At 45.4% G+C, this 24,354-nt stretch overlaps 2 protein-coding genes across 2 annotated transcripts; one reads left to right on the plus strand and one right to left on the minus strand.

Annotated features, from left to right (window-relative positions):
• The first annotated feature begins 877 nt into the window (after positions 1-877).
• atxn10 (ataxin 10) lies at positions 878-12,243 on the plus strand. Its single transcript, XM_080022012.1, has 12 exons — positions 878-1,020; positions 1,545-1,727; positions 2,459-2,544; positions 2,658-2,754; positions 3,206-3,370; positions 3,688-3,768; positions 4,058-4,214; positions 5,176-5,284; positions 5,856-6,040; positions 9,398-9,461; positions 10,043-10,276; positions 11,979-12,243. The coding sequence occupies exons 1-11, from the start codon at positions 890-892 to the stop codon at positions 10,225-10,227; spliced, it is 1,443 nt and encodes a 480-aa protein (XP_079878138.1). The 5' UTR covers positions 878-889; the 3' UTR covers positions 10,228-10,276; positions 11,979-12,243.
• A 2,413-nt stretch (positions 12,244-14,656) lies between these two features.
• On the minus strand, positions 14,657-21,248 carry wnt7ba (wingless-type MMTV integration site family, member 7Ba; the record flags this gene model as incomplete). The annotated part of the gene is made up of 4 exons (XM_080022157.1): positions 21,157-21,248; positions 19,457-19,687; positions 16,475-16,742; positions 14,657-15,136 (listed from the first exon to the last, which is right to left on the minus strand). Exons 1-4 carry the CDS (start codon positions 21,237-21,239, stop codon positions 14,657-14,659), a joined length of 1,062 nt encoding a protein of 353 aa, XP_079878283.1. The 5' UTR covers positions 21,240-21,248.
• Between the last annotated feature and the right edge of the window lie 3,106 nt (positions 21,249-24,354).

The following is a 24,354-nucleotide window of genomic DNA, read 5'->3' on the forward strand; positions in this document are numbered from 1 at the left end:
TGGCGATCTAAAATACTCTGCCATACGTGGAAATCCCGAGATCTGTGGTGTGGTTTTTGTTTTTGTAGCTGCCACAATTGTCCCACAGCGTGTCTCGGCCGAACGCGGATTGATCGATGTGAAGACTTAAACGCGGCTTTGAGTGAATGGGTTTCAGATGTGCCGGACGTTTGCGCCCGAGGCGCCTTTAAAACAATGAGAATGACTTTACTGATCCACACGGGGATTGTTTGGGTCCAGGGGCCTGGTCAGGAGTGTCCAATCCTGAAATACATGTGTTAAGGAGAGGGGTGGGGGGCGCTGCCAAATCCATGCTGAAAGGCCCCGCTCTGTTCAAACCCAGAACCCTCTTGCTTGTTGAGGCAGCAGCGCTGACCTCTGTGACACCGTGCCACCAAAACAGGAAAGGGGGGGGGGGGCCTTCTGTTTTTGTCGCTAATGTAAAGTAAGATCGATCCCTGCAGGGGGATTGTGGTGTTAGAGCAGCAGAACAAAAACAATAGAAAATAAAACTGGAAATATATAACAAATAATACAATCAATTACAAACAAAAATCAACAATTAAGAAAATAGGATTTTTTGTGTGTATATATATATATGTGTGTGTGTGTGTGTGTGTGTGTGTGTGTGTGTGTATGTATACTGTATATATATATATATATATAGATAGATATAGATATATATAGATGTATACACTATATATACAAATACAATATACAGTATATAAATAATCTAAAGGGTTATGTAGAACGTAAGAGAAGTGACAGAATTGTGACAACATGAAAACAGTCACACGTGGTCGAGTCCCGCCCTTGTCTGATCCCATCCAATGGGACGCTGAGACGTCACGCGGAAGCCGGAAAGCGCGAGCGAGACGAGGCGACGGCCATGGCGTCTCCCCCCGTCAGTGACATGGACATCTCGGCGCAGCTTTCCCCAATTCTGAATGAGCAGCTCTGCCCCGGGCACCTGGAGCTCCTGCAGTCGTTTACCATCCAGATGCGGGACCAGAAATGCAGGTGCGCGCAGATGTCTTCCTCGTCCGTTTACCGGGAAACCCCACCGTTTCGGCCCGCTAGCTAGCGCTGCGCTAGCCTGAAAACCGTTGACCGGCCGGTTCTGTTTTGAGCGTTTGAACTGAAATAAACACAATCACCGACTTTTTTTTTTTTCCGTTTGTATTTGTATTCGACAGTTTCTTCGTCAGTTGTCACACTCTAGTCAGCCATACAATCGCGAGACAATTACTGTTTTCACAAGCGTTTTCTATTTTTTTTTAGTTCGTTTTCAGGTTTATCTGATAATTGTTGGGTTGTTGTATATTTTTTTCCCCTATTACTTTATTATTTTCTATCTGTCTATCAAACCTTTTTTATTGATTTGTCAGATTATCCACCCACATGTATACCTTCTTATCTTTTCATTCGATCACACACACTATTTAAATTATTATTATTATTATTATTAATAATAATAATAATAATAATAATAATAATAAATAATAATTATGATAATAATCATGTTTATTTTTTTGCATCGCTAGGGATGCTGTGGAGAAAGATGCCTTCTGCAGCCTCCTGAAGATCTTGTCCAAGCTGTGCAATGAGCTGCAGGCTGCTGGCGGAGAGGGCGAGGCCCTTCCCCTGTGCCTTCTGATGACAGAAGAGTGTTTCCGGGGACAGAGGAATGCCTGTGTGCAATGCCCACGCAACCAGGGGATGCTGAGGTGACGCTTATAGCTTTCTTCTTCTCTCTATTTTTTGATACCCAAAATGATCTCTTAAAGGTCACAGAAAAAAACATTTGAAGACATGCGCGACACATTTACCCCGACTCTATGAACCTTGGGTTTTATTTTTGGCTTTCAGGCTGAAGAGATTAGCTCCTCAGGTCTCGAAGTTTGCTGTTGAATGTCACAGCATTTTTGACAGTGGATCGCATCCCTGTAGTTGGATGGCTACCATAAAAGTATCAAATGTCGAAACCCAGCCATCGTCTCCAGTTACCTCTTGTGATCCAATTTAGCTTCCATGCTCAATATGAAAGTACCCACAGTGTTTTTGGCTTTCCTGTAAGCCAACTTCAGGTGTTGGGCTTTTCTTTTGCATCGGTGCTATATTTAGCTGTAGCTGACTAGCTGTTGTCCTCCAATGTTTTGAAAAGCTCAGTTGCCATATGAATTGTCAAGTCCATTCTGAATTGTTAGAATGAATAGACACTGAACCCCTGAAAGTTAACACACAGGTGATTTATGCGGCCCTTAAATGCAGTTAGGGATGTATATGTGTTTACAGGCATTGTAACTACTGACAATGTGGTACACGGAACAGTAAACAGAGCAATAAAAAAAATACCCATAGGGGCCTCAATAATCTGACACTATCTCATAAAAACTAAATGGCCTAATAATAACCCGATGAATGACAATGCAATAATGTTTGTTTTTGTCCATTTTAGGGATCTTGGTTTCATTGAAGTGTCTTTTAAAATCTTGGATGTGCTTCAGTCTATAACTTTAGAGAGCAGAGGCGACATACTGGACCGTGAGTCTTTAAATTGCTTATCTTTCCCTAATCAAATTCACTAACTGGCATATCTGTTTACTTGTTATTAATTTCTTAATTTAGTTGAATGCTTCCTATTTGCTTTGGTCTAGCTTTGCGCCGTGGGATTCAGTTTCTTGGAAACCTAGCAGTTGGAAATCAGCCCTGCAAAGATGACATTTGGCAACTGAGCTTCCCGAGTCGTCTTCTGTAAGTTCTGACATTCAAATCCTGAAACAGTGACTTTATTAAGTGAATTAATGTGCATAAATGTCACTTTTAATGTAGTAGAAAGTTACTCTGCTTCACCACAAAATTGAAACGTAGTTTTGCAAAAAATCTCTTACACTGGTTTGGCAAATAAATACCTCATTAAGCTGAAGAAGGTGTGCTAGTGGAATCCTAACTAATACATGTCATTTGGGCAAGGGGGGTTCCTCAAGGAAAGGTTTTTGCAACAAACCTGTGTTCCTCTTGCCATCTCACAAGATATGAGTATATTTTTGGAACACAATTGGTTATGATTGACCAAATTTCTGTTCTATCACCGTAATTCTGAATTTTGACCCACTATGGTCAAATCACATGAGAAATGAAATGAAACAAAGTGAAATGGAAAATGTGTTTGCCATAATAAATCTGGCCTTCCCGCTCTAAACAGGAAATGTCTGAGTGTTGATGATGAGAAAGTGATTAACTATGCCTCCATGATGTTCCACACCTGCCTGGATGAGTCCAAGGTGGAGCAGCTCTCTCAGCCCCACAACATCCAACTGGCCCTTAGAGTGATGGAGCTCTGCAGGACCCATCCGGATGTAGACTGGACGTAAGTGTGTGTGTGTGTGTGTGTGTGTGTGTGTGTGTGTGTGTGTGTGTGTGTGTGTGTGTGTGTGTCTGTGTGTCTGTGTGTGTGTGTGTGAGAGAGAGAGAGCCTGCACCGAAGTAAATCCGTTTCGCTCTGCGTGGGCATGTGATTGATGATTGTGAGTGATTGTCCTTGTTATGCAATGATATGCATCGATGTAGTTGTACAGAATAGATTACAACTGTAAAACTAATGAGAATGTGGTTACCATGTATAACTGTTTGTTTGAAGGTTCCCGCAGATGATTTATCAGAAAAAAAAAAAATGTTTATTTTCAGGGTTCTTACCGCTACCCAGCACTTCCTTAAATCATCAGCTCTGGTGGAGAGCATGTACTCAGGGATGTCTCACCTTGAAAGGTAATTTTCTCTCTCCACATATGGAAAAGTTGGCTGTCATGGTGCTCGTCTACTCTGTGATCAATGTTATTGCACCTGCAACTTTCATTTGTATTGTTACACAGTATTGGCAAGAATCCAACTCAGTACCAGTGTTTGGTCAGAAAAAAAATGTTATCTGCGCATCCCTAATAAACTCTGTAAACACTATGAACTATGAAAACTGAACCAAGCAAATAATTACACCTTGGAGAGTCTTTTGCATTGTAGTGATATCTCTTTAGTTTGTCCTTGTGCGTTAACATTTCAGAGTGACCCTGTTGGAGCTGCTGTCGGCTCAGCTAGGAGAAGGGGACACAGAGGACTGTGGCATTCCTCCCAGCGTGGCTCGGTTCTTGGCCTGCAGCTTTCAGGAAAGCTGCGGAGCCGTGCTCGCCTTGGCCTCCGGTTCAGCCTCTGGTGATGAGGTACATACCATAGTCGGAGGACTGTGTCACATTGTATTAAAAACTACTTTTTGCCAGTAGCAAATTCCTGTTTTTCAGTCTCACCTCTGCGGATGTAGCCAAAAGAGCCGATAAGAGTCAAGTCCATAAAACCCTGAGAAACCTGATAAAATGCATGTAGAAGTCCTGGCTACACAGGTTCAGTGGAACCAGGAAGTGAGACGCAGGCTGGGGTTGAACCACCGGGTGCGGGAACAAAAATCACGCGGATAATAACGTTATTATTATTGTTATTATTATTATTATTATTATTATTATTATTAATAATAATAATAATAATAATAATAATAATGGTCTTACTTCCTCCGGTGTCACTGAGCTCTCTATCCGAGCGCTCACACACACAGCTCTGCTCCTTCTGTCTCCACTGGAAGACAGTCTTTTTACTTTTTCCAACAGTATAAACTGTCTGACAATATTGTGAGCTTCCCGTTTTCAAAAAGAAGATTTTTAGTTATTATTCAGTCAGCGAGGTTGCGTTATGAACAGTTATCAATTATGGAACCAAGACTTTAATCAGGCCCAGGTTGAAAAATGGCAAACTTATCCTTTAAATACATTAAATAACTTTGCTCTGTCTGCAGAAGCCGTGTATCCCATTTATTTCTTTATCATCAGGCACTAATGACAGATCTCTTGAATTCTGAAATTTGTAAAATTTTCGACTTGTGGGTGAACACAATGTTGATAATGTGGTTAGGACGAAATGTTGAAGTCCTTAACGCTCAAGGTAAACAGCAAAAGAGAACTTGAACATAGTTATACATTTTTACCCAAAACTAAGTGTGGATCAGTTTCTTGTATTTTGAATGGTAAATGTATAGAAGTTAAATATTCTTCATGCCACAGCTCTCCATGATATAATGAGGACTTATATTTGTGCCACAAACTTGGCAAAAAATGTTCCCTCTTTGTCCCCCAGGAAGCGCTGACAGTCATCAGTCTCTTGGATGTGCTGTGTGAGATGACCTCGGACCACAAGCCGTTCATGTTCCTGCAAGACCACCCTGATTTGCTCAAGACCACTGTTGGTAAACAAACACACACATACTCCCTCTGTGGGGGGTGGAATCATGGCTGTGGCATCCCACAGCGAAGAATTATGTTCAATGATTGCACACACTAATTGGTTGCATTCTTCCAAGGCTTTGCAGGCCCAAAGACTGTAATACAAAATATCATTCTAAGAGATATAAAGCAGTTAACTCCTCGTAAGATTTGTGATTAATAAATGTCAAACAGCATGCCTATTTGCTGTAACCAGCAATCTGCTTTACTGTTGCATGTTGGCTTGGTCTAAGTGTATCAGAAGGTATGCACATTTACACATTTATATTTGAATATAGGCAACTATGCAGTATGCGCTGTAGCCTAATGGCATAATGGCTACAGAAATTGTGTTTTAGCGGCAACACTGGGGGGGGATTTCTAGCTTAATTTCAAGTTTAAAAAAAATTATATAAGTTGGTTTTGGTTAAAACGGTACATTTTTTCCCGAATTACATTTTTTCCCATAACTTTGTTTTTGACTCGATTTCCCATTCTCACTAGTTTCTTTCACATCCTGCTGTTTATGTCTATTTTCTATTCCCTTCTCCCCAGAGCTGCTGGGACAGGTCCACACCTTGGGAAAGACCAGTAAGAACGTCTTCAGTGCCGCTCAGAACTTCTCCTCTTTCAGCACAGGTGGAGACACCTCCTCCTCTTCTCCCTCCGTCAGTTTCAAAGCTCACCTCATCCGCCTGATTGGAAACCTCTGTCACAACAATGCAAACAACCAAAACAAGGTCGGGAGGAGTGGATGAATGAATGGATGGATGGATGGATGATTGGATGGATGGATAGATGGATGGATGGACCAAGATCTGAGCAATTTAGGAATTTACAGCAGGGTTTCCCAGCCCCTTTTTCTCTGAGACCCCCCCAAATCAAACTTGATTCAATCTGAGACCCTCCCCTATTTAAAAGACAAAGTACTTTTTTATTTCATGTTCGTGGTTTGCAGTGGTTTTTGTTTGATTTGGTTCTATTTTCAGGGTACAGAGAGTCTGGTTTTTAGGTCATAAACTATATCATAAAATATATTTGTGGATTTTGCTAGCACTCATGTGGGTTTTTGAACCAATATTTTACTATTAGGAAATATGCCTCAAATTGTCCAAGGCCCTCGCGCCCCCCCCAAAAAATGCAGTTAAGGGCCTTGATTGTGATTTTTGGAGTCATGTAGCAATGCATCAAGAATCTGAACAATTTGAACCCCAAACACATGCAATGTAATCAGAAGATAAAAGGAAGCCTTCAAATTAAAGGACCCTGTCCGAGCAGTCAAACGTGGAGGAGGTTCAGTGATGTTTTGGGGTTCCTTTGCTTCCTCTGGTACTGGGTGTCTAGCATCTGGGCTTGGCATCATGAAATTGTCATTCTAAACATAACACTGGACTATTCTGAAGTGGCTATCAATGAATCCAGATCTAATTCCCATTGGACACATGTGGGAAGATCTGAAAACAGCAGTTGGGAGAATGAACCCTTAAAATCTGAGAGCAGTTTGCAAAAGCAGAGTGTGCCAAAATGGCGGTAGAGGTGTAGGACTCTCATCAATGGCTACAGGAAGCGCTTGATTGCAGCTATTTTCTCCAAAGGCTTTCCTGCCAAATAATCAATCTGGGTTGATAATTAGTACCTGATGTCAATATTTTGTCAGTTGCAAATTTTATTTTCTATTTATTTTATGATTTAAAAAGACATCTGAATCAAAAATAAAGTTTCTAACAGTTTTTAACAATGAAATATACAATCGTAGAAACCAAATGATTTAGTCAATTTCAACTCATTTAAGAGGAAGCAACTTTTTCTTTGAGTTTTTTTTGTGGAAGGGTGCCACTATTTTTGGCTCTGTGTACAAATGTTTGATACCTTATTTAAATTTTTTTTTTTTTAACAAATGTTTAAGGGCAACAGTATGGAAACTATGGGAATTTAGAAGATAAGTTCTGTATGTTGGTGTAGACTATTACGGATACTGCCTAATGGGTTGTTAAAATGTTCTTTTAAGTGAAGGAATAGAAATGCACTGTCTAAGCCTTGTTGACAGCCATCTTGCCATGGTCCAACATCATGTTTTACATTGAACATAGAGAAAATCAGCAATTTCTGTTTAGTGAAACAAGGTCTCTCCCAAAGGTAAATTACATTTGCTTAGAATTATAAAGCCTCTTGGATTTCCCCGTTTCATTTTCCTGCTGTCTTTCAAGGACGGATTTGGGGCCCCTTCAGATTCTGCGAGTGCGGTTTTATCCATCTGACACAATGGGGTGAAAGGTCCCGAGGGCCTGGTGCAAAGGTCAGAGACACCCTAGTGATGAAGTAGATGTGAAAGAGCACATCATCTCCTTTTCACGGCTTCTGTTTTCACTCGGATGCAATGCATTGTCGTTATATGTAATGCAGTGTGTGTGTGCAGCTAGGTATGAAAACTATGCTTTTATTGTATAGAATTGAATGGCACAGAAAAAATCTAATTAAATTCAAAATGTATTCACTATCACTGTGCTGATAACAAGGTCTATCGACAACAAGAGTGAATATATCCTGTCGTTTTGTTACTGATGAAGGTGATTTAAAGCTAGGCGGAGATGTTTTTGACATTCCAATGTAAAATGTCAATCAATAGATATGCCATGACATAAATATTGACTCTGTAAAATCACATTTTTATACCGCTATTATCAAATATGACGTTTTTCAGAACAAATTTTGAATGTCAAGGTATATGTATAGATTTGGGTGACAAGCATTTTTATTTTATTTTTTTAAGATTTGTTAAAAAAATGTGTGAGGGGAGTGAGTTTTTTTGGGGGGGGGGGGGGGGGGGGGGTTTAAGTGCACATGCACATACAAGAAGTGTGCAGGTGCCAGTGCTTGTGTACGTGCTCCTCCAACCCAGCAGCTTGTGGCTTCTTCTTGTTGACGGGTTGGAAATTAGGAGCATTTCTTTCCAAGCACCAGTTGGGCAACGTTATCAGTTCCTCTCCATCCATCACCATCTCTGTGCGTAACTTGAGGAACCAAAACATAACAACGACTCAACGGAGGAAGCTGGTTGGAGAAGGCATGTTTCAGTGGCACAAATATAGATTCAATCCCACTTAATAAAAACAGATCCGTGGAATGTTTGTGGGGGCGGCCATCCGCGGGCGGCCCCTCCATAATATTTACGGACGCTGATCTGCGGTCCGCCGGCAGTCAGAAATCACCCCTGGATCTGATTTCACTCAAGATCCTTTCCAGTAAAACCAATGTCACTCTGTTCACCTTTGGGACAGATGGTTATTTAAGACATGAATGCAGAAAGCTAGAGCTGCCTGCACAGGGTTCAAGTTTGGGTCCAGTGGCATATTATTCATCTTTTTATGGGTTTGGACATGACGTAAGCAAATTCAAACAATCATTTTGGAAGTGGAAAAAGCATAGCGTCGAGCCCGAACCCTTCGGCAGCATTGTTTCCTTGATGTTTTACTTCTATTTTCCGAAGCTCAGGCAATCCTAGTAATTAACCCTATAGAATTAGACACATGATATAGAGCAGAACACCCCATTGTGACGGCTACCGGCTGCCCCACAAACCACAGATCTGCTTTTCCCTCGAAGTGCGGCTCTGCCGAGGACGGGGACTCGTGTTGACTCCATGTTGTTATTTTCCTAAAGACACTCCAGCGGTAGCACAATACTTAAATATATTCCTGGGTCTTCAATCTCCAAAACCACATACTCGGCATAGTTTGCGTTTCAGTCGTAATGCGTCCCATGCAATTATTTCAATGTGTCTTGACAGACTGTTTTAAAAGGAGAGGGGGGGAAAAAGGCTGTATTGTATTGCCTTTTGTCACAATTGCATTTTATAAGTTTGATTTTCCTTGGTTCCCAAGAGAGAGGGCAGCCTGCGCTCTTTCCGTTCTCTTGAGCTTTTTCAAATTTTGAGATGTTTAACTGTTGGTTGACCTCTTTGTGTTTCTCGTGTGAAAATGTTGTCAACTTGTTGTGTGCAAATTTATTCTCATCCGAAATTGCATAAAAGTCAGTTGAGCACACTAACAACTACAGCCTTGGTCGGTAATGAACTGAAAGACATTTGACCCCTTTAGGTTCGGGAACTGGAAGGCATCCCCCTCATCTTGGACAACTGCTGCCTGGACAGCAACAACCCCTGTATCCTTTCCTAAGAGTTTTCTCACAGGCTGTAAATTGCCATTATCTGTGTGAAATGGACCTCGAGTATATTCACATCATGCTTGGATGTTGTGGATTGTAGTGAATATTTTGCAGCAAAGCTATCAAAATTAATTCATGTTAAGTGACCGTTGTTGTATGAAAGATCTTTTCTGTAATATATAATACGTTGGGGCAGGCTAACGTCAGATTGCTGTGCTGCCGGGGTGAGAGTTGCATACGGTGGGCAAATAAACACAGACAAACACAATTGGCCACATTCACATATGAACATGCTTTTTTTTATTTTTGTCACATTTATTCTAACAGAGAAAGAAGCTTCAGTCAAATTTATTTTGTTTTGTTTTGTGAGGGGAATTGTTTAGTGAATGGCCAGGGAATTTGTCATTCATCTCTTCCATCTTGTGTATCACAATCCATCCAGTCTGCACATTAAATGCATCTTCTAGTTTAAATGTTGCTTTTTGAGTTTGAGTAGTTACACTCGTCATCTACCAGTGGCAACTTTGTCTTTGACATTGGTCACCCGCTGTTGCCCTTAACGGAGATCTCCTCATCAGTCATCAGCCAGTGGGCTATTTTTGCCATCAGGAACCTGCTGGACCACAACAAGGAAAACCAGGAGCGAGTGACTGTGTTGGAGCGCCAAGGCGCGGCCGACTACTCCATTCTCAGGGAGCTGGGCTTCCAGGTGGAGAAGCGAGACGGCAGCCTCCTGCTCAAACCATCGAGGAAGGACGTTTAACCTCCGAGGAGCCGCTGGGAGGGAGCGGAGGACCTCAAAACCTGAGCAGGTTTTCATATTTAACTTATTTTTATTTTTATTTGAATAGACATTCACTCCATAGTTTTTTTTATATTATCATGGAGGCAAATGCGTTGGTCTTACCTCAGGGGGAATCAATTCTTCACTATTTAAAACTCAATTTTGCTGAGAGCAATTGATATTCATGGGGCAGTTAGGGCCATTTGTGGAAAAACACTGTTAAAATTTGACAAACTGGTATTTTTGTCAGCTGGGTGATCTTAAGTGACAGTGCTGCTTCTGTTATGATAGCATCCGTACCCCGACACAAATCAGATGGGGATGTGGGAACTTTTGTCCGATGCAAAAAAGACCTGTGGGGCCATTTGTGGTTTAAAGGCAGGTTTTCAGAGGCGTCAATGGTTCGGGAGACGCTTTTTATGTCTCACCCTAAATCTGGGAAATAAGGAGTCCAAGAGAAAGCCAAACCCACGCTGGTACCTTTTGTCAAACTGAGGGATTACTGATCTAATCCCAAAACAAAGAGTAACCACAGTTTCCTGCCTTTTGACCCTCGAGAAACACTGGTGTCACCAACCGGCCGCTTGGAGTCTAATCCCAGACTCCATCATCTATGCAGTGACCTATGGAACAGAGAATCACCAAAAGTTATGTAATTAAAGGAGCCCCGCCCTATAACCACAACCTTCACCCTTCACCCTTCATTTTAAGAATAGCAATCTGAAAACACTACAGAATTGTGTAATAACTCAGTATTGTCATACTTATATTCCATTTGCTGTGCTCAAGTAATACTATGCATTTGTGGCTTTCCAATGAAAATAATGTAGAAAATCTGTCTGGACGACATCCAACATTATACTTACATGCTTTTACTATGCATCGACATTTGAAGGTTATTTATCACAGCGATATCTGGACTCATACAGTACAAGAGAAGTTTGGTATGTCCTTTTCCTAACCTACCGCTCAGCATCATGACAGATCATGAAAGTATCATGAGAGAGTATTTCATATGCAAACCAAGGCATATTTCTCAAATCTTTGCAGCAGTTTTTGGTGCTCCCTGTCTTGTTGCACTAAACTCTGATAAGCACGTCGATGACACAAGAGAGAGTAAGACATGTAGTCTTGGGTAGTTCGCCTGAGTTTGAATACACAATATTTAGACCGTGCACCTTTGCTCCAAGAAAACCGATATTCCAGCTATACCAAAATGGAGCCTATAGATTTCCTTATGGATTTAAAAAAAACTTGATATGGCAGCTCTGCGTGTGTGTGTGCACGCGCGCTCTCAAACACACACACGCACCCTCTGTTAGCCGGTGATTGTAACTCTTGATCGCTAGACGGTGAACGAGCACCTACTGACAGCAAGTGTCCAGCGAGTGAGAGAGTGAATCAGACCAGAAGCATTAGTTTGCAGAATGACATCCTCGCCCTCCATCCCCCCTCCGCCCCGTCCTCCTCCTCCCATCCCTGGGTAAACTGAGCGGTCCTGACACCTCAACAATGCAGCGCTTTACGGGACGGCCCACGCCCGCTCCACCCTGTTTGCACTGGCTCTGATTTCTTAATGACAAAATGTATTGAAACAATCGGCTGGACTCTCCCCTCAATCCACCCGGTATAGTGAAGGGAGCTTACGCGGTTCCGGTCCCCAGGATTTCAGACAACTAACAAAACAGGCTGTTATGTGCGCTTGGCTGACTGGCTGAAATGCTTTTCAGCCTGACGGGACAAGCCCAGTGAGAGTCAGCCTGGCTGAATGAGGTGGCACGGCCGTGGCCGTCTATTCAACCCGTGAGCACATCAGTCCCACAGAAGTGAAGGCCGTGTGGGCTTGATGCCTTCCGCACCCGCGATGCTCATCTTATCATTTGATACTACTACTCGACTGTATGTGTGCCTTCGGCTTTTGCAAAAAAAAAACAATAAAAAAAACTTTGATCTTGTCAAGGTGTACAGAATATGCTGTTTGAAGAACATGCTCATGTTCCATCAAATAAAGAACTCTTGAATAAATGGGTGTTTAGTTTTTCTTTCTTTCTTAACATGTCTTTTGTTGTGTAAGGCCAGATATGACACGTTATGACAAGATGCACTAAAAGGATGCTCATAATTTATTGCCCAACAAAAGGAAAAAAAACAAAAAACAAAACAAAAAAAACCCCAATTCAATTATTGTTTGCGCACGTTGATGCACATTCTGGTTGAGTTGTCACAAAAGGGATGACCAGCTCAGCATCGTCCAATGTCTACTGAAGAAGTTGTGAATCACAGTCACAAGTTATGACTGTGCTTTCAGGAAGCAAGGATCTACACTCTTTAGCTACTGAAAGCTCTAATAAGGAGAAATGTAAATGCTAAATTTCTTATAATCAGAAAACTGAAAGGTCGTTTTTTTTCTTTTTTTCGATTTTTTTTTCTGAAACATTCAATGCAACATCCCTATATCAACGAGTTACTACTTCACATATATGTCATTAAATTCCTTTCAGCACCAAGCTCTTCCTGGACTAGTTTGTAACTGTAATTGTAAATGATCATATTGAGATGAACATTCCAAACTACAGCACCTGTATAGAAAACATGGATTATGTACAATTTAGGAAAATTGACCAGACATCATTTCAAAATAATTAGTGGCTCTCAAATCAAAATACGTTGACAAAGGATTGAAAACAGCAAATGTCTTTTCAAATATAAATGACATAAAGTGCCATATGATCCTCATAAAAAAATATACTCTTCAAATTGTATTGTAAGTTATATAAAGCCTAAATAAACATCTGAATACATAAAGGGTGTTCTCCAAAAAATAGCTTGGTGGCCTTTGACCCTCTCATAGCCCCATCTGTGTGGTTAGGGCACATGCTATCCAGCCAGGCAGGCCTTAACCGCGCTGGAAGGCCTTGTGTAAGCACAGGCTGAGATGTGGAATTCCACCTCTCTGCCGTGCATGGGAATGTTCGATGCATCTGAACCTGATTGCACCTCTATGGAGATCCAATGAGGCTTACGCACATTTCTCGGGAGTCAAGAACCCCCCCCCACCCCCACCCCCCCAAAAACAAAAAAACAAAACAAAGGACCCGCTCAGACTGGATAGCGCTGTTTAAACCGACAAGTTTGAGGCCTAAAATAGTATGTGTGTATTTTGTGCCTCTCATTCTTATCCTAACAATGCGTATCCACCCACTATGTTCCAACAGGGGATGTGTCAGTGTAGTGCTCTCCAACACAACCCACATGGTATTGATATACTAATGCTTAATGCAAAAGAGGTGACTACAGGAGTGCAAAATAATCAACAACTACTCCATAATTGAACATGCTACTGACGATGGGTTATGAACATCTATGGAACAAAAAAAAAAAAAGCAAGGACCAAACGCGCCTCCCGTATCAGATGCCGGGCGGAGACGCTCGCATGAAGAGGTGAAACGTGCCTGAGCCTACGATTCCGCCTCTTTCAAGGACCCCCTACGTGGAGCGAGGGGTGTTCTACGTTTGAGAACACAGAGGTGTTTGGTTCGGCGGCTCTGAATCCAACGTGATGCCGATCTCAAATCGGACTATTCCTAGCAGGGAGCACATCAGCAGCGGTCAAAAAAATCGCGAGTGGGAAAAGAAACATAAACCGGCAACTGAATTTGCTATCTATGGTAGAGGTTCTTGAAAGATGTTTTCGCATAAATAAATTGTATATTTTCAGTGTTCAAACAGAATACAGTGTGAGCGTACTGTTGCAGGGTTACTGGTGTTTCTGTCCTGCTGCAGACATTTCTTTACTGAAGTTCGACTCTTCATACGTGGCAGTCAAAAGGCACTTCACTGTTTCCAGTTCGGGGACATCATCCTAAAAAAAAAAGTTCCTCTGCCTCAGTTTCCAGTACAAGACCTTGTTTTTAGTTTGGGCGAGCGTTGTTTCAGCGTGACTTCTCAGGCAAACGAGTCGGAGGAATTACTCAGATAATGAATTCTCGCAGTTCCCACATAAGCGGAGGATGTTTGCCGCGCGCGCCGTTTTTTTTTTTTTTTTTTTCGTTTTTTTTCAGGCGGCGCGCGAGAAAACATTCGCCTCGGACGTCCAAGCCTCTCTCTCTCTCCAAACCCCAAGGGCACAGCATGAAATCTAAACCTTCTCTCGTGTTCTCTCCAAAACCCCATATCACATTTAACTTGTCCTTTTCATTTTCCAAGAGTACTCCAAATAGGTCAAAATGTGCAAAATGACGAAGGATCAATACGTCCCGAGCCCTCCTGTTGAAAATTCCACTTCCTCACGCTCGTCGGCCTTCCCCCTTATTCCTCGCCCCAAGTCCCTCTCTCTCTCTCTCTCTCTCTCTGTCTCTCTCTCGCTCTCTCTCTCGGCTCCCTCGTCGCTCTGCTTCCCCACCGTCGACTACTTGCAAGTGAACACTTCAGACTTCTCGCTGCAGGTATTGCACTTCACGAAGCAGCACCACTGGAACTTGCAGTTGCACTGCCAGACGCGCGTGTACTGGTGCGTGTTGTGGCCCCGGCCGCAGCAGATCAGGTTGCAGCCGTCCGTGTGGGGAGAGGTGCCGTTGCACAGCCGGCCCCGCGTCCCCGTGCTCCCCGTGGCCTTGTCCTCCTCGCAGTAGTTGGGCGAGCGCTCCAGATACACCAGGTCCGTGTCGGTGGGCTTCTGGTAGCCCCGCGCCTCCTTGAGACGCAGGAACGAGGGCTGGCGGAGGCGCGACGCCCGGACGGGCTCCACCTGCACCGCCCCGCTGTAGCGCTCCTTCAGCAGGTAGCCGATCTCCCTGAACTTGGGCAGGGTGGTCCAGCAGGTCTTGGTGGTGCAGGAGCCGGACACGCCGTGGCACTTGCACTCCAGCTTCATCCTCTCCTCGAGAATCTGGGCAACACACGGAAGAGGTGGTGGAAGAGGAGGCGAGAAGATCAGCCCTGGTGCTGCTTTTTTCGAATGAGATTTCTACCGACAAGAGCCGCTCTTCAAATCCCCAATTAGAGATGATGATTGTTAAGATTATGTCCTATTACCATTCCGACGCCCCTGGGCGTCGGATGGATTTCAAAGCGACATTGCAGCGATTCAATCTCTGATAATTTGGAGTTTTTACATGGGCTACTGCAATCCCAGCTAAATTCCATTTCTTGCGGGAGACGTCTGAAATAAATCCCTGAAGCGCGTCGTGTCGCCAACTTCATGTCAAGAATGAGGAAAAAAATAACTAATAGCCGTAGAAAGCTAAAGCTGCAGTCTTTAATTAGTATTACTTTTCGTCAGACCGCATATTGGGATTGAAAGCTCCGCGGAACTTTTGTGCCGTTATAGATGTATGAAATTACGCTGCGGTGGTAACCAGAGTCTTAATTTGAAGCCGAATAGAACTGTTCGACTGACAAAGCTCGACGTAAGAGTTTGACGCATGTGTCAGATTTCTCATGACATACGGCGACATGAAATCAAATGTTACTACATATTTTGACAGTAGCCACACTATCATTGTCATTATGTGAGCGCGGAAAGGCAATACGGCTGTTGAGTAGCCAAGCGCATAATCGGAACATTGTGTAACCGGCCGGACAGCCGACCGATGTTATCAAATCAGCAACTCTATCTGTTGGACACGGCGCTGCTATTAAGTTTGGGGGGAATTGGCTAATGGTTTCGGTTGGTTCAGCGGGTGCAGCGGGGCAGAAGCTTTGTTTCTGGTGCTGCCACTGGGAGAGGAAGAAAAGCGGGACTTGCAATAATATCCTGCATCCTGACTTAATGCCTGGTAATTCCGTGAATGGGGCTGCAGGGCCCGTGGCGGGGCTCCCGTTTGGCGGCGGCGTTTTGCCCGGCCTCGCATTCCTGACGCGCGGACACGTGCCTGGTGTCTGCCTGCAGCACACACGTTGTAAAATTCACGACTTGCCACGGCTGAGAAATTGGGGTTTTTTTTGTTGTTTTTTTTCGAAGCTTTTACAAGCGGTGCAAAAAGAGGGCGAAATAGACGTCAAAAATCCCCAGCTGCCTCTGTCAGCCAAGCCGTCAGACAATAACCTTGGGCTACATCGACCCGGCACGAAGCCATAATCACTAAAATATTTTTCGGTAGCTTTGACTATTCGATCTGTCCACAAAACCTAAAAAACAGACCAAAAAAAATGAATATATGGGTTTGATTTGTTTTAGCACGACTGATTTTGTTCACTTTGCTCGGCGCCGATCAACGTTCATTACCTTTCGTCCGGCCTCGTTGTTGTGCAGGTTCATGAGCCGCCGGGCGTTTTTCTTGATTTCCCGGGCGTCGACGAAGCGGCGCGAGAACTCGACGCCGTACTTCACGTCCGCGGAGCATCCGCCCCACTTCCACCCCTCCTCCTGGTCGTGGTAGCCCTGCTTCTCCCGGTCGCAGCCGCACTGGCTCAGGTTGCCCTGGCTGCAGGCCACCGTCACCGCGTGTGCCACCCCTGCCGCGGTGATGGCGTACGTGAACGCTGCTTCCCGGCTGCCTAAAAAGGTGGATAAAATAGAGAGACATTATATATTAAAACGTAAAAATATAAATAAATAAAATAACACATAATAATAATAATAATTTGACTGCTACCCGCCTACAGGACGTCTCCGCCGCCCCCTCCCCGGGGGGCCACGGACCCCGGTTTGGGAACCTCTCGTCTATAAGAAAGCCTATAGTTGTACATATATATAGTTGAAAGCCTATAGTAGTACATTTAGAATATCATATTAGAGGCAGATATTTGGTTGCCCTTCGGACCCGTTCTCGTAGCGCGAAAGCTGTAATCGTTGCTTTTCAAGATACAAATCATCTCTCAGCTTCCACACTGTAAACAGCGACTCTGAAAAAAAAACCCATATAGGTATGCATATTTATGCAATAAATCACAAGATTGTCCCCCTTTCGGCCTGAGCGAGGCTGCCCCGTCGCACTGCCTGTCTGACAGGGCGGTGGAAGTGGAAGGCGAGCAGGGAAAACACAAGTGACATCTGCTGGTCGACCAGAGGAGTCTTTGCTGAAACGACGCTCCCAGACCTGCCAGTCCATAATGTCTTCATGTATCTATGTCTGAATTCGCTCTCCCTCTCTCTCTCTCTCTCTCTCTATCGCTCTCCCGTTCTCCCTCTCTCTCTCTCCCGCTCTCTCTCTCTCTCTCTCTCTCTCTCTCTCTCTCTCTCTCCCTCTCTCTCCGTCTTTCCAGGTCTTTTGGCCTTCCACGTCTTTTCTGCAAGTGATACTTCTGGGTTGAATGTCGAAATAATCTGTGGTCAGGCTTGACCGAGATGCTCCCTTTCTGCGCTTTACGCATCACCATTTGAACTTCAGGGTAAACACATTTATATTTATGGCATGGAGAGGAAATGAATTTATTGGCGTTGCTATTGCTCTGTGTAACAGGATAGCCTCTCTCTCCAATTAGGATAATGCCGGGCCTTCATCCCTCTCAATATCCCAGGGTATTAATGCATGGCGTCTCCGGTGGAGGCCATTTTGATGGCGCCGTTCCAGCCTGACAAACTCGCTTGGAGGAATCATTGGGCCTGTGGTTCCCCTGATCCGTAACTCTTAACAAACCCTGAAGTCTTCTCTCATCAGACTAAATCCGTGACCCGCTCAGATATGTTCTATGGTGAGCGCTTTTTTTTTTTTTGAAGGCAGCGGGCCTCCGCAATCACTCAAGCGGCCGTCGCGCGGCCGCGCTATTTATTCGGATTGCGGCGAAATGCGCGCGGGGGGGCTCCGCTGTTGCCGTCCCGCGCGCCGGAGCCGACTTCAGTCACCCGCGGTCGGAATGGATCCCCCGGCTGGTGCTCGAGACTTAATGGGCGCGCGGGCCGAGGCGACGGCGGGAGAGGGGAGGCGTTTACGGTTCGGTATTCGAAGGAAGTCGTATAAGAGCAAAAGAGGAGACGCGGTGACGGGTCGAACGCCATCCGAGCGTTTTTTTCGGAGGCGTTTCGCGTCGCGTCTCCGAGAGCAGACGTAAAAAAATTAAAATAAAATGAAAAAAATTAAAAAAGGAAACGAGGCGGCATTGGTCCAACGAGCCCCGTTACGCACGCCGGGGGGATGGACGCTCCCTCTGACATGAGAAGTAAAGGGATCCAGACGTCTGTCTGTCTTTCTCCTGTGTAGAGGGAAAGTGATTGTTCCCAGAGCAGCTGGATTAAACATGGATCCAAACCCGCAGCGAGACCACAACATAACATTTCGAACTGAAAGACAATTTATATAAGAGGTTCACATTAGGAGCGAATGGACTTCTGTGAGAAATAAAACTGGGAGGAATGTTGACTCAAACCGTCGAGAAGGGTGCATTTCGGGTGTTTACGGATCCCTTCGGGGTCGACGCATAGGTGGGACGTGGGCTCTTGTCTTCCCTGGCCTTTTGACTTTCCTGTTTCTCGGGCCGGTCTTCGCAATCCTTTCAGGGCGGCTTTTGCAGTGAAAAGATAAAGATTAAAAAAAAAAAGAAATGGTGTCGCAAGCGTAGCCCGCCACAAGGTATCACGCCATGACTTAACGGAGGGAAATTCTTTCGGGACGCAAGTTCCTATCGTTCGTGTCGGCGTACAGTGGAGTGGTGGAATTGGTTGTGGTTGTTGCTTGCGTGGGGGGGGACAGTGAGATGTTTTGGATAAAAGCTTCAGCAGTCGTCGGGGAGGCAATTTTATGGAGCTAAGGAGAGCAATGCTGAGCGTAGCAGCCGGGACTGCTTACCAGTCCCATTGATCAGCGACCACAGCACCGGGGCGTTCGGGAGAGAATGCAAAAACAACTCTTCCGAGAAGATACTTTCACACCACAGCACTGGAACGGCGCTGGTCGCAATATCTGGTTTCCGACGTTCCGCCGACTGAGACGAAAATGGGCAGTCGCACCGGCCTCCGTTTGGTCAGGTTAAACCGAGAAAACAGCTGTCGAGGCGCTCGCAGCAGACCTCGAAGCGCTCCGGAGAGGGCGTTGTCGCCGCGTCCCGACCAAACCCGCGTCGCCTCACACCTGACGGCGCCTCGGCAGGTCCCTAAACTCTCTGCCGGCCGCCGAGCGCTGTCGACCGGGGTCCGAGAAGCCGAAGTTCAGCGGCGGACGAGCGATCCCCCGGCCCCCACACCCTCAGGCGCCGCCTACGGCCCGCGGAGCGCGGGCAGAAGAGACGTGTTCGGCCGACACCTGCCGGGACCCGTCAGCGGCAAACAGACTGACCTACTCTCAGCTCTTGTCCGAAGACGGTCCTCTCGCCCAGAGCGGAGCAGTTCCAGCGTCCGTAGCGGAACTGGTACTGGCACTCGTTGATGCCGAGCTGGGCCCCTTCGCCGATGACGATGATGGCGTCAGGGCGACTCTGGCAGAGGGCCCTCTGACGCGGCGCCAGCCCCGGTATCTTGTTGCAGATGATGTTCGCACCCAGGGCTACCACGGAGGACAGTGCTCTAGGCAGAGAGAGAGAGGGAGAGAGAGAGAGAGCGAGAGGGAGGGAGGGTGAGACGGGGTGAGATCGGAACGATGTCCGGAGCAGCACGGGGGACGCTCTGGGGACGCCATGCGCTCTGTGACGGACATACTGCCACGTCAAGTCAGGTTTACTATATACACAAAGCCTTTATCCGAGCTGCAGTCTCGTGTTTACCAGATATGTTGACAACAGTACCCCCAATAAAAATTCCTTTGGGGTAATATGGTTTCTCCTCCCAGGATGTGCAGTGGTGCCCAGTCGGCAACATACCGTTGCAAAATAATACAAAAATAAATTGACATTAAAATGAAACATTCCAAACATTTTTATCTCATGTTAGTTGGCATGCGCACGTTGGCCCATGGTTACATGCATTTTGTTAAACTGTCTCTTAAATTACTTAAGAGTGAAATAGAGGACCAGAAAAAGGTGCACTTTTAGCATTTAACTGGTATAGATCACAAACCTTGTTCCCTTTCATTCACACGTCCCAGTACTGGGTGAAAATTATGTTGTTTGTCTTCATTGAAAATTTGAACCAGTGCGCTTTGGAATCAAAGCTTGCAATGACAATAGCCAGAAGACTATGGATCTAAAGAAAAATGGAATCGGATTAAAATGAAGAGGCGAGTAAAAGAAGCCTCAATCCACACCATGTGTCATTTAATTGGCGTCCATTTAAGAATTGGTCCAAATCCAATGCATTTCCAGATTGCCTCTCTCTCTCTCTCTCTCTCTCTCTCTCTCTTCCTTTTTCTCATACAGGCATCATGAACCACCACAGCTATTTTAGGGTCCAGGACCTGCCCTTGTTATGAATGAAAGGCATGTATGGTGCAGCAATCACTTTTTCAGTGAGAGGCGTTTTAATATCACAAGAAAGAGCTGGTTACGTATAGGTCTGTGCCTGTAGGCTGGGGCTATAGAGTCATTCCCCTCTTTTCCATCTGCTGCTTTCCAGTTCTGACTCTGGGGTGACACAGTGCTTGTGGTGTAGTGATCAGGTTATCCCATTAGCTGCGCACCAAACAATGTGGAACTCATAAAAGTCGTGTGAATTGATCTTGATTAAATTAATTCAGGCCACATTTTTTTAAGTGAGTAATGAAAGACCTGGTGGTTGGGCTGCCTCGCAAAGAGAGACGCAACATACCGGACATTCTTAATACTCATGGAGACAAATGAGTTTGACTTTACAATTTGCAAACAACTGATAATGTTGACCTGTAATATAAATGCATCGCATTGGTCGCACGAATTCATAAAATTAAACATAGACCGTTTCTCCACCAACCCAACATAGGACACACATCCATTTAAGTGCGTAATTGTGTGCGTAATTGTGTGCGTAATTGTGCCAGTTGACCTACTAGACGCCCGCATTGTGGCCCCCTCCCATCCCCATCCGAAATGAGCGCCTATAGAGGAGCAGATGCCGGGACCTACAGGTAGCTGCCGCCGGTGAGGATGAGGAGGATCTGGGGGTAGTACACGGAGAGCAGCGCGCTGCGGGACCAGAGGATGAGCATGGTGGCACATTGAACGCCGCTGTCTGGAGATGTGGAAAGAACAAAAAAAAAAAAAAAAAAAAAGAGGGAAAATGAAGAAGAAGAAAGGTGGTTCTACGAGGATATATCCCTTCTTTTTTTTCTTTTTTTTTTTGTTTTTTTTTTTTGTTTTTTAAATCCGTGAAGGTGGAGTTGTTTGGTGGGGGGGGATCTTCTTCCTCTTCTCGTGGTGGACACTCGGTCAGTCGGTGGCGCGCTGGTGGAGCGCGTCAGTTTGGCGCATCAGCTCCAAGCGCCCCGGCCCATGTGCCTGATGCGTGCGTGGAAACCAGAGGCTTCATTGGATGCGTGTGGTCCGCCACTCGGTCTGATGGATGGAGTCCGCGGTGGTGTGGCGGGGTTCTGGGTTCCGCTCTCTCTCTCTCTCTCTCTCTCTCTCTCTCTCTCTCTCTCGCTCTCTCTCTCTCCCTCCCCACTCTTCCAGAGAGAGAGGGTGAGTTCAGTGGGAGAATGGGAGATCTAACCCGGGGATAGAAACGGTGCTTGTATGAGTCTACGTCCCTCACACCCCCATCCCCAAAACCTCTCATCTATAACTTCAAACTCCACCTCCTCCTCCTCCTCCACACACACACACCCACCCACACACACACACACACACACACACACACACACACGCACACACTTGCTGTGCAGGTGATTGAGCGTGCAGTATCATGCATGCTCAAGTTTGTTATTCTAGGATTTTTGCATGGACCATGTCAATTATATAACAGACATCATTCTTATATGTGCATTTTTTTCTTTGAAGAAGAAGAAGGATGATAATAGATCATTTCACACCATGAAACTAGGCACACTGACAATGAGCCCATTCCATTGCACCTCCTCAGAAGCAAACAGATTTATTATTTCACGTCACACATTGTCTTATATCCCTCCAGCATTACATCACTGTAATGCTGGAGGGATTTAAGGTGATTGCGATGTTTACTCTTGTTTGCGTTTCTTTTTTGTTGTTGTAACCCTGTGTGTTGGCGATTTAAAGAGTATTCCATTGTTGCACTTATTCTATATTAAACATAACGCTAAAGTACCTGCTGCGTCATAGGAAATGTACGTGATGTGCAAGGGGTAGTAAATACCAAATACCCAGGCCTGCCCCAGGACACTGCCCCCTATCGCTAGAGTGGAGAATCACAGTCACGCTTGGCGTCAGGGCAGCAGTTTGACATTTGCTGATGCCTGCCTGGCTCGAGGGTGTAGGATTAAGTCTTCACACTCCAGACCCCTCTTGCCCTTGTTCATAATCTAAGATTCAACATTGGGGCAACATGTGCAATAGACTAGTTCTTAAGAGTACTGTGTGCTCAGGCCACATGGTGGTGCGCCTTCATGATGACGCCCTCATGTGGCAATAAGAAACATCTCGCCTCCACTTTTTAGAAGTGATGCACAAAAGACAGTGCAGCTTGGCAGATGGGGACAAGATCCAACATCGTTTTCGGGGACAGGCCCTTGTTATGCATATGAAAGGCGTGTGAAGTGAATCCTATCTTTGTAGATAACGGCACTTGTTCGACGTGTGCAGGCAGTTCTGGTGGAGCTCCGCGGTGACTTCTGGAGGGGCTCGAGATAGTTCACATTTTAAAGATGGTTCCGGCCGATAGAGGCTTTTTTGCTATGGAAATTCCGAGTGAGTAAAAGAATACAGCCACACCGGGAACGCTGTTCGATCCCACTGCGCCTTCGGAGGGCGGGGCAGTTACACGCATTTCGTCTGCTTCCTTCAGGGCAGAAGGGGCAGAGTGCGTCCTCTCCTCGCTCGCTGGCCGCAAAGTAGATCGCCGATGTGTTTTGAAACGCCTGTTGAGCTTGAAAAAGCTTGTTTTAGAAAATGGTTGGAAAAAAGAAATCGTAAAAACATGTTTCTCTCAATGCAAAAGCAACGTAAAGCCTTGATAATTGATAATACGCAAATGCATAAAACCCGCAGCATCCTCGACTTAACTTCTGTGTCCTTGATTGAAATTCATCACGAAAATGAACCTTGAGTTTACATTGCAACCTTGCAATGTTTTCAGGGCCGGCCCGTGGCATAAACAACAATATGTCACGGGTATATTGTTGGCATATTAGGGCCACTAACGCTGTACTGTACTGTGTATATATACAGACGATCCCTGTAGTGGCCACACGATGAGTGTAACTTTGTCTCCCCTTTGCCTCTGCCGATTCGGGATGCCTCGGCTCCCCGTGACCAGTTCCCCCAAATAAAATGGATAAAAGCAGTGTGTTTTTACTTTGCGCGTATTCTGTTGTGCTCCGTTTCCTTGTTGAACCAAATGCCCCGCGGGTAACGGGGACACAGGCCGGGCCCCGAATCTCTTTCTGCCGCGTGCAAATAAAAACTTCCGAAAGGTCGGAAGTACGCCATCGGACGGATTTAAACGTCTCTTTCAATCTTCCCCTTTTTGCCAGATTGGTCCCATCCGCACACCCCACGTGTTTATCTCTCTCTCCTTCTCGCTCTATCAGATTCACTCTCTTTATCTCCCGCCCGCTCTTCTTCCTTCCCCCTTTTCTCCCCCTTTGTCAAGCAGTCCTCACTGGCCTCTAGATTCGAGCCAAGATAGCACTTAGGCCGTGCACGCTCATGCTGTCTTGGCGCTGGGGCGGCGATCTCTGGTTCTTTTCACATTCGTGCGGCAGAAGATGGGTTGAAGAATGAAATACTCAGGTTTGGAGCTCGACAGAAATGCTTTCTGTTTTTGTCGAAGAGGAGATTTGCAGTGATCGAGGTTCTAACAGGCAACTCTCAGATTGAATTTGAAACAATCTTTTATTTATTTGGCCTCGACTGAGTTTGGCCACCGGGGCTCTGCTGCACCTCCCGGCGAGGTGTAGAGGAAACAGAGGCGTGCTAAATGAGGTGGAAATATTGGAGTGATGAGCTTGAATCCCCCCACTGGGTAGGAGAGTAGAGCCAAAAGGGGGATGCAGGGGAGGTGGAGGGAGCGCAGCAACACAGCAACAAAGCAGGCAGCAAAGCAGGGAGGGCGAGAGGGATCGACTGCTCAAACAGGGCGGCCCATGAAGGCGCGGAAGCGCGTGGCGCCAACGGGTTGTCTGACGG

This window comes from Zeus faber, assembly GCF_960531495.2.
Source record: "Zeus faber genome assembly, chromosome: 21".
Lineage (NCBI taxonomy): Eukaryota > Metazoa > Chordata > Actinopteri > Zeiformes > Zeidae > Zeus > Zeus faber.

Coding starts and splice junctions, on each gene's coding strand:
- atxn10 (XM_080022012.1), top strand. CDS start 890: ATGGCGTCTCCCCCCGTCAGTGACATGGACATCTCGGCGCAGCTTTCC. Junction 3,371..3,687: donor CATCCGGATGTAGACTGGAC/GTAAGTGTGTGT, acceptor GTTTATTTTCAG/GGTTCTTACCGCTACCCAGC. Junction 4,215..5,175: donor GTTCAGCCTCTGGTGATGAG/GTACATACCATA, acceptor TTTGTCCCCCAG/GAAGCGCTGACAGTCATCAG.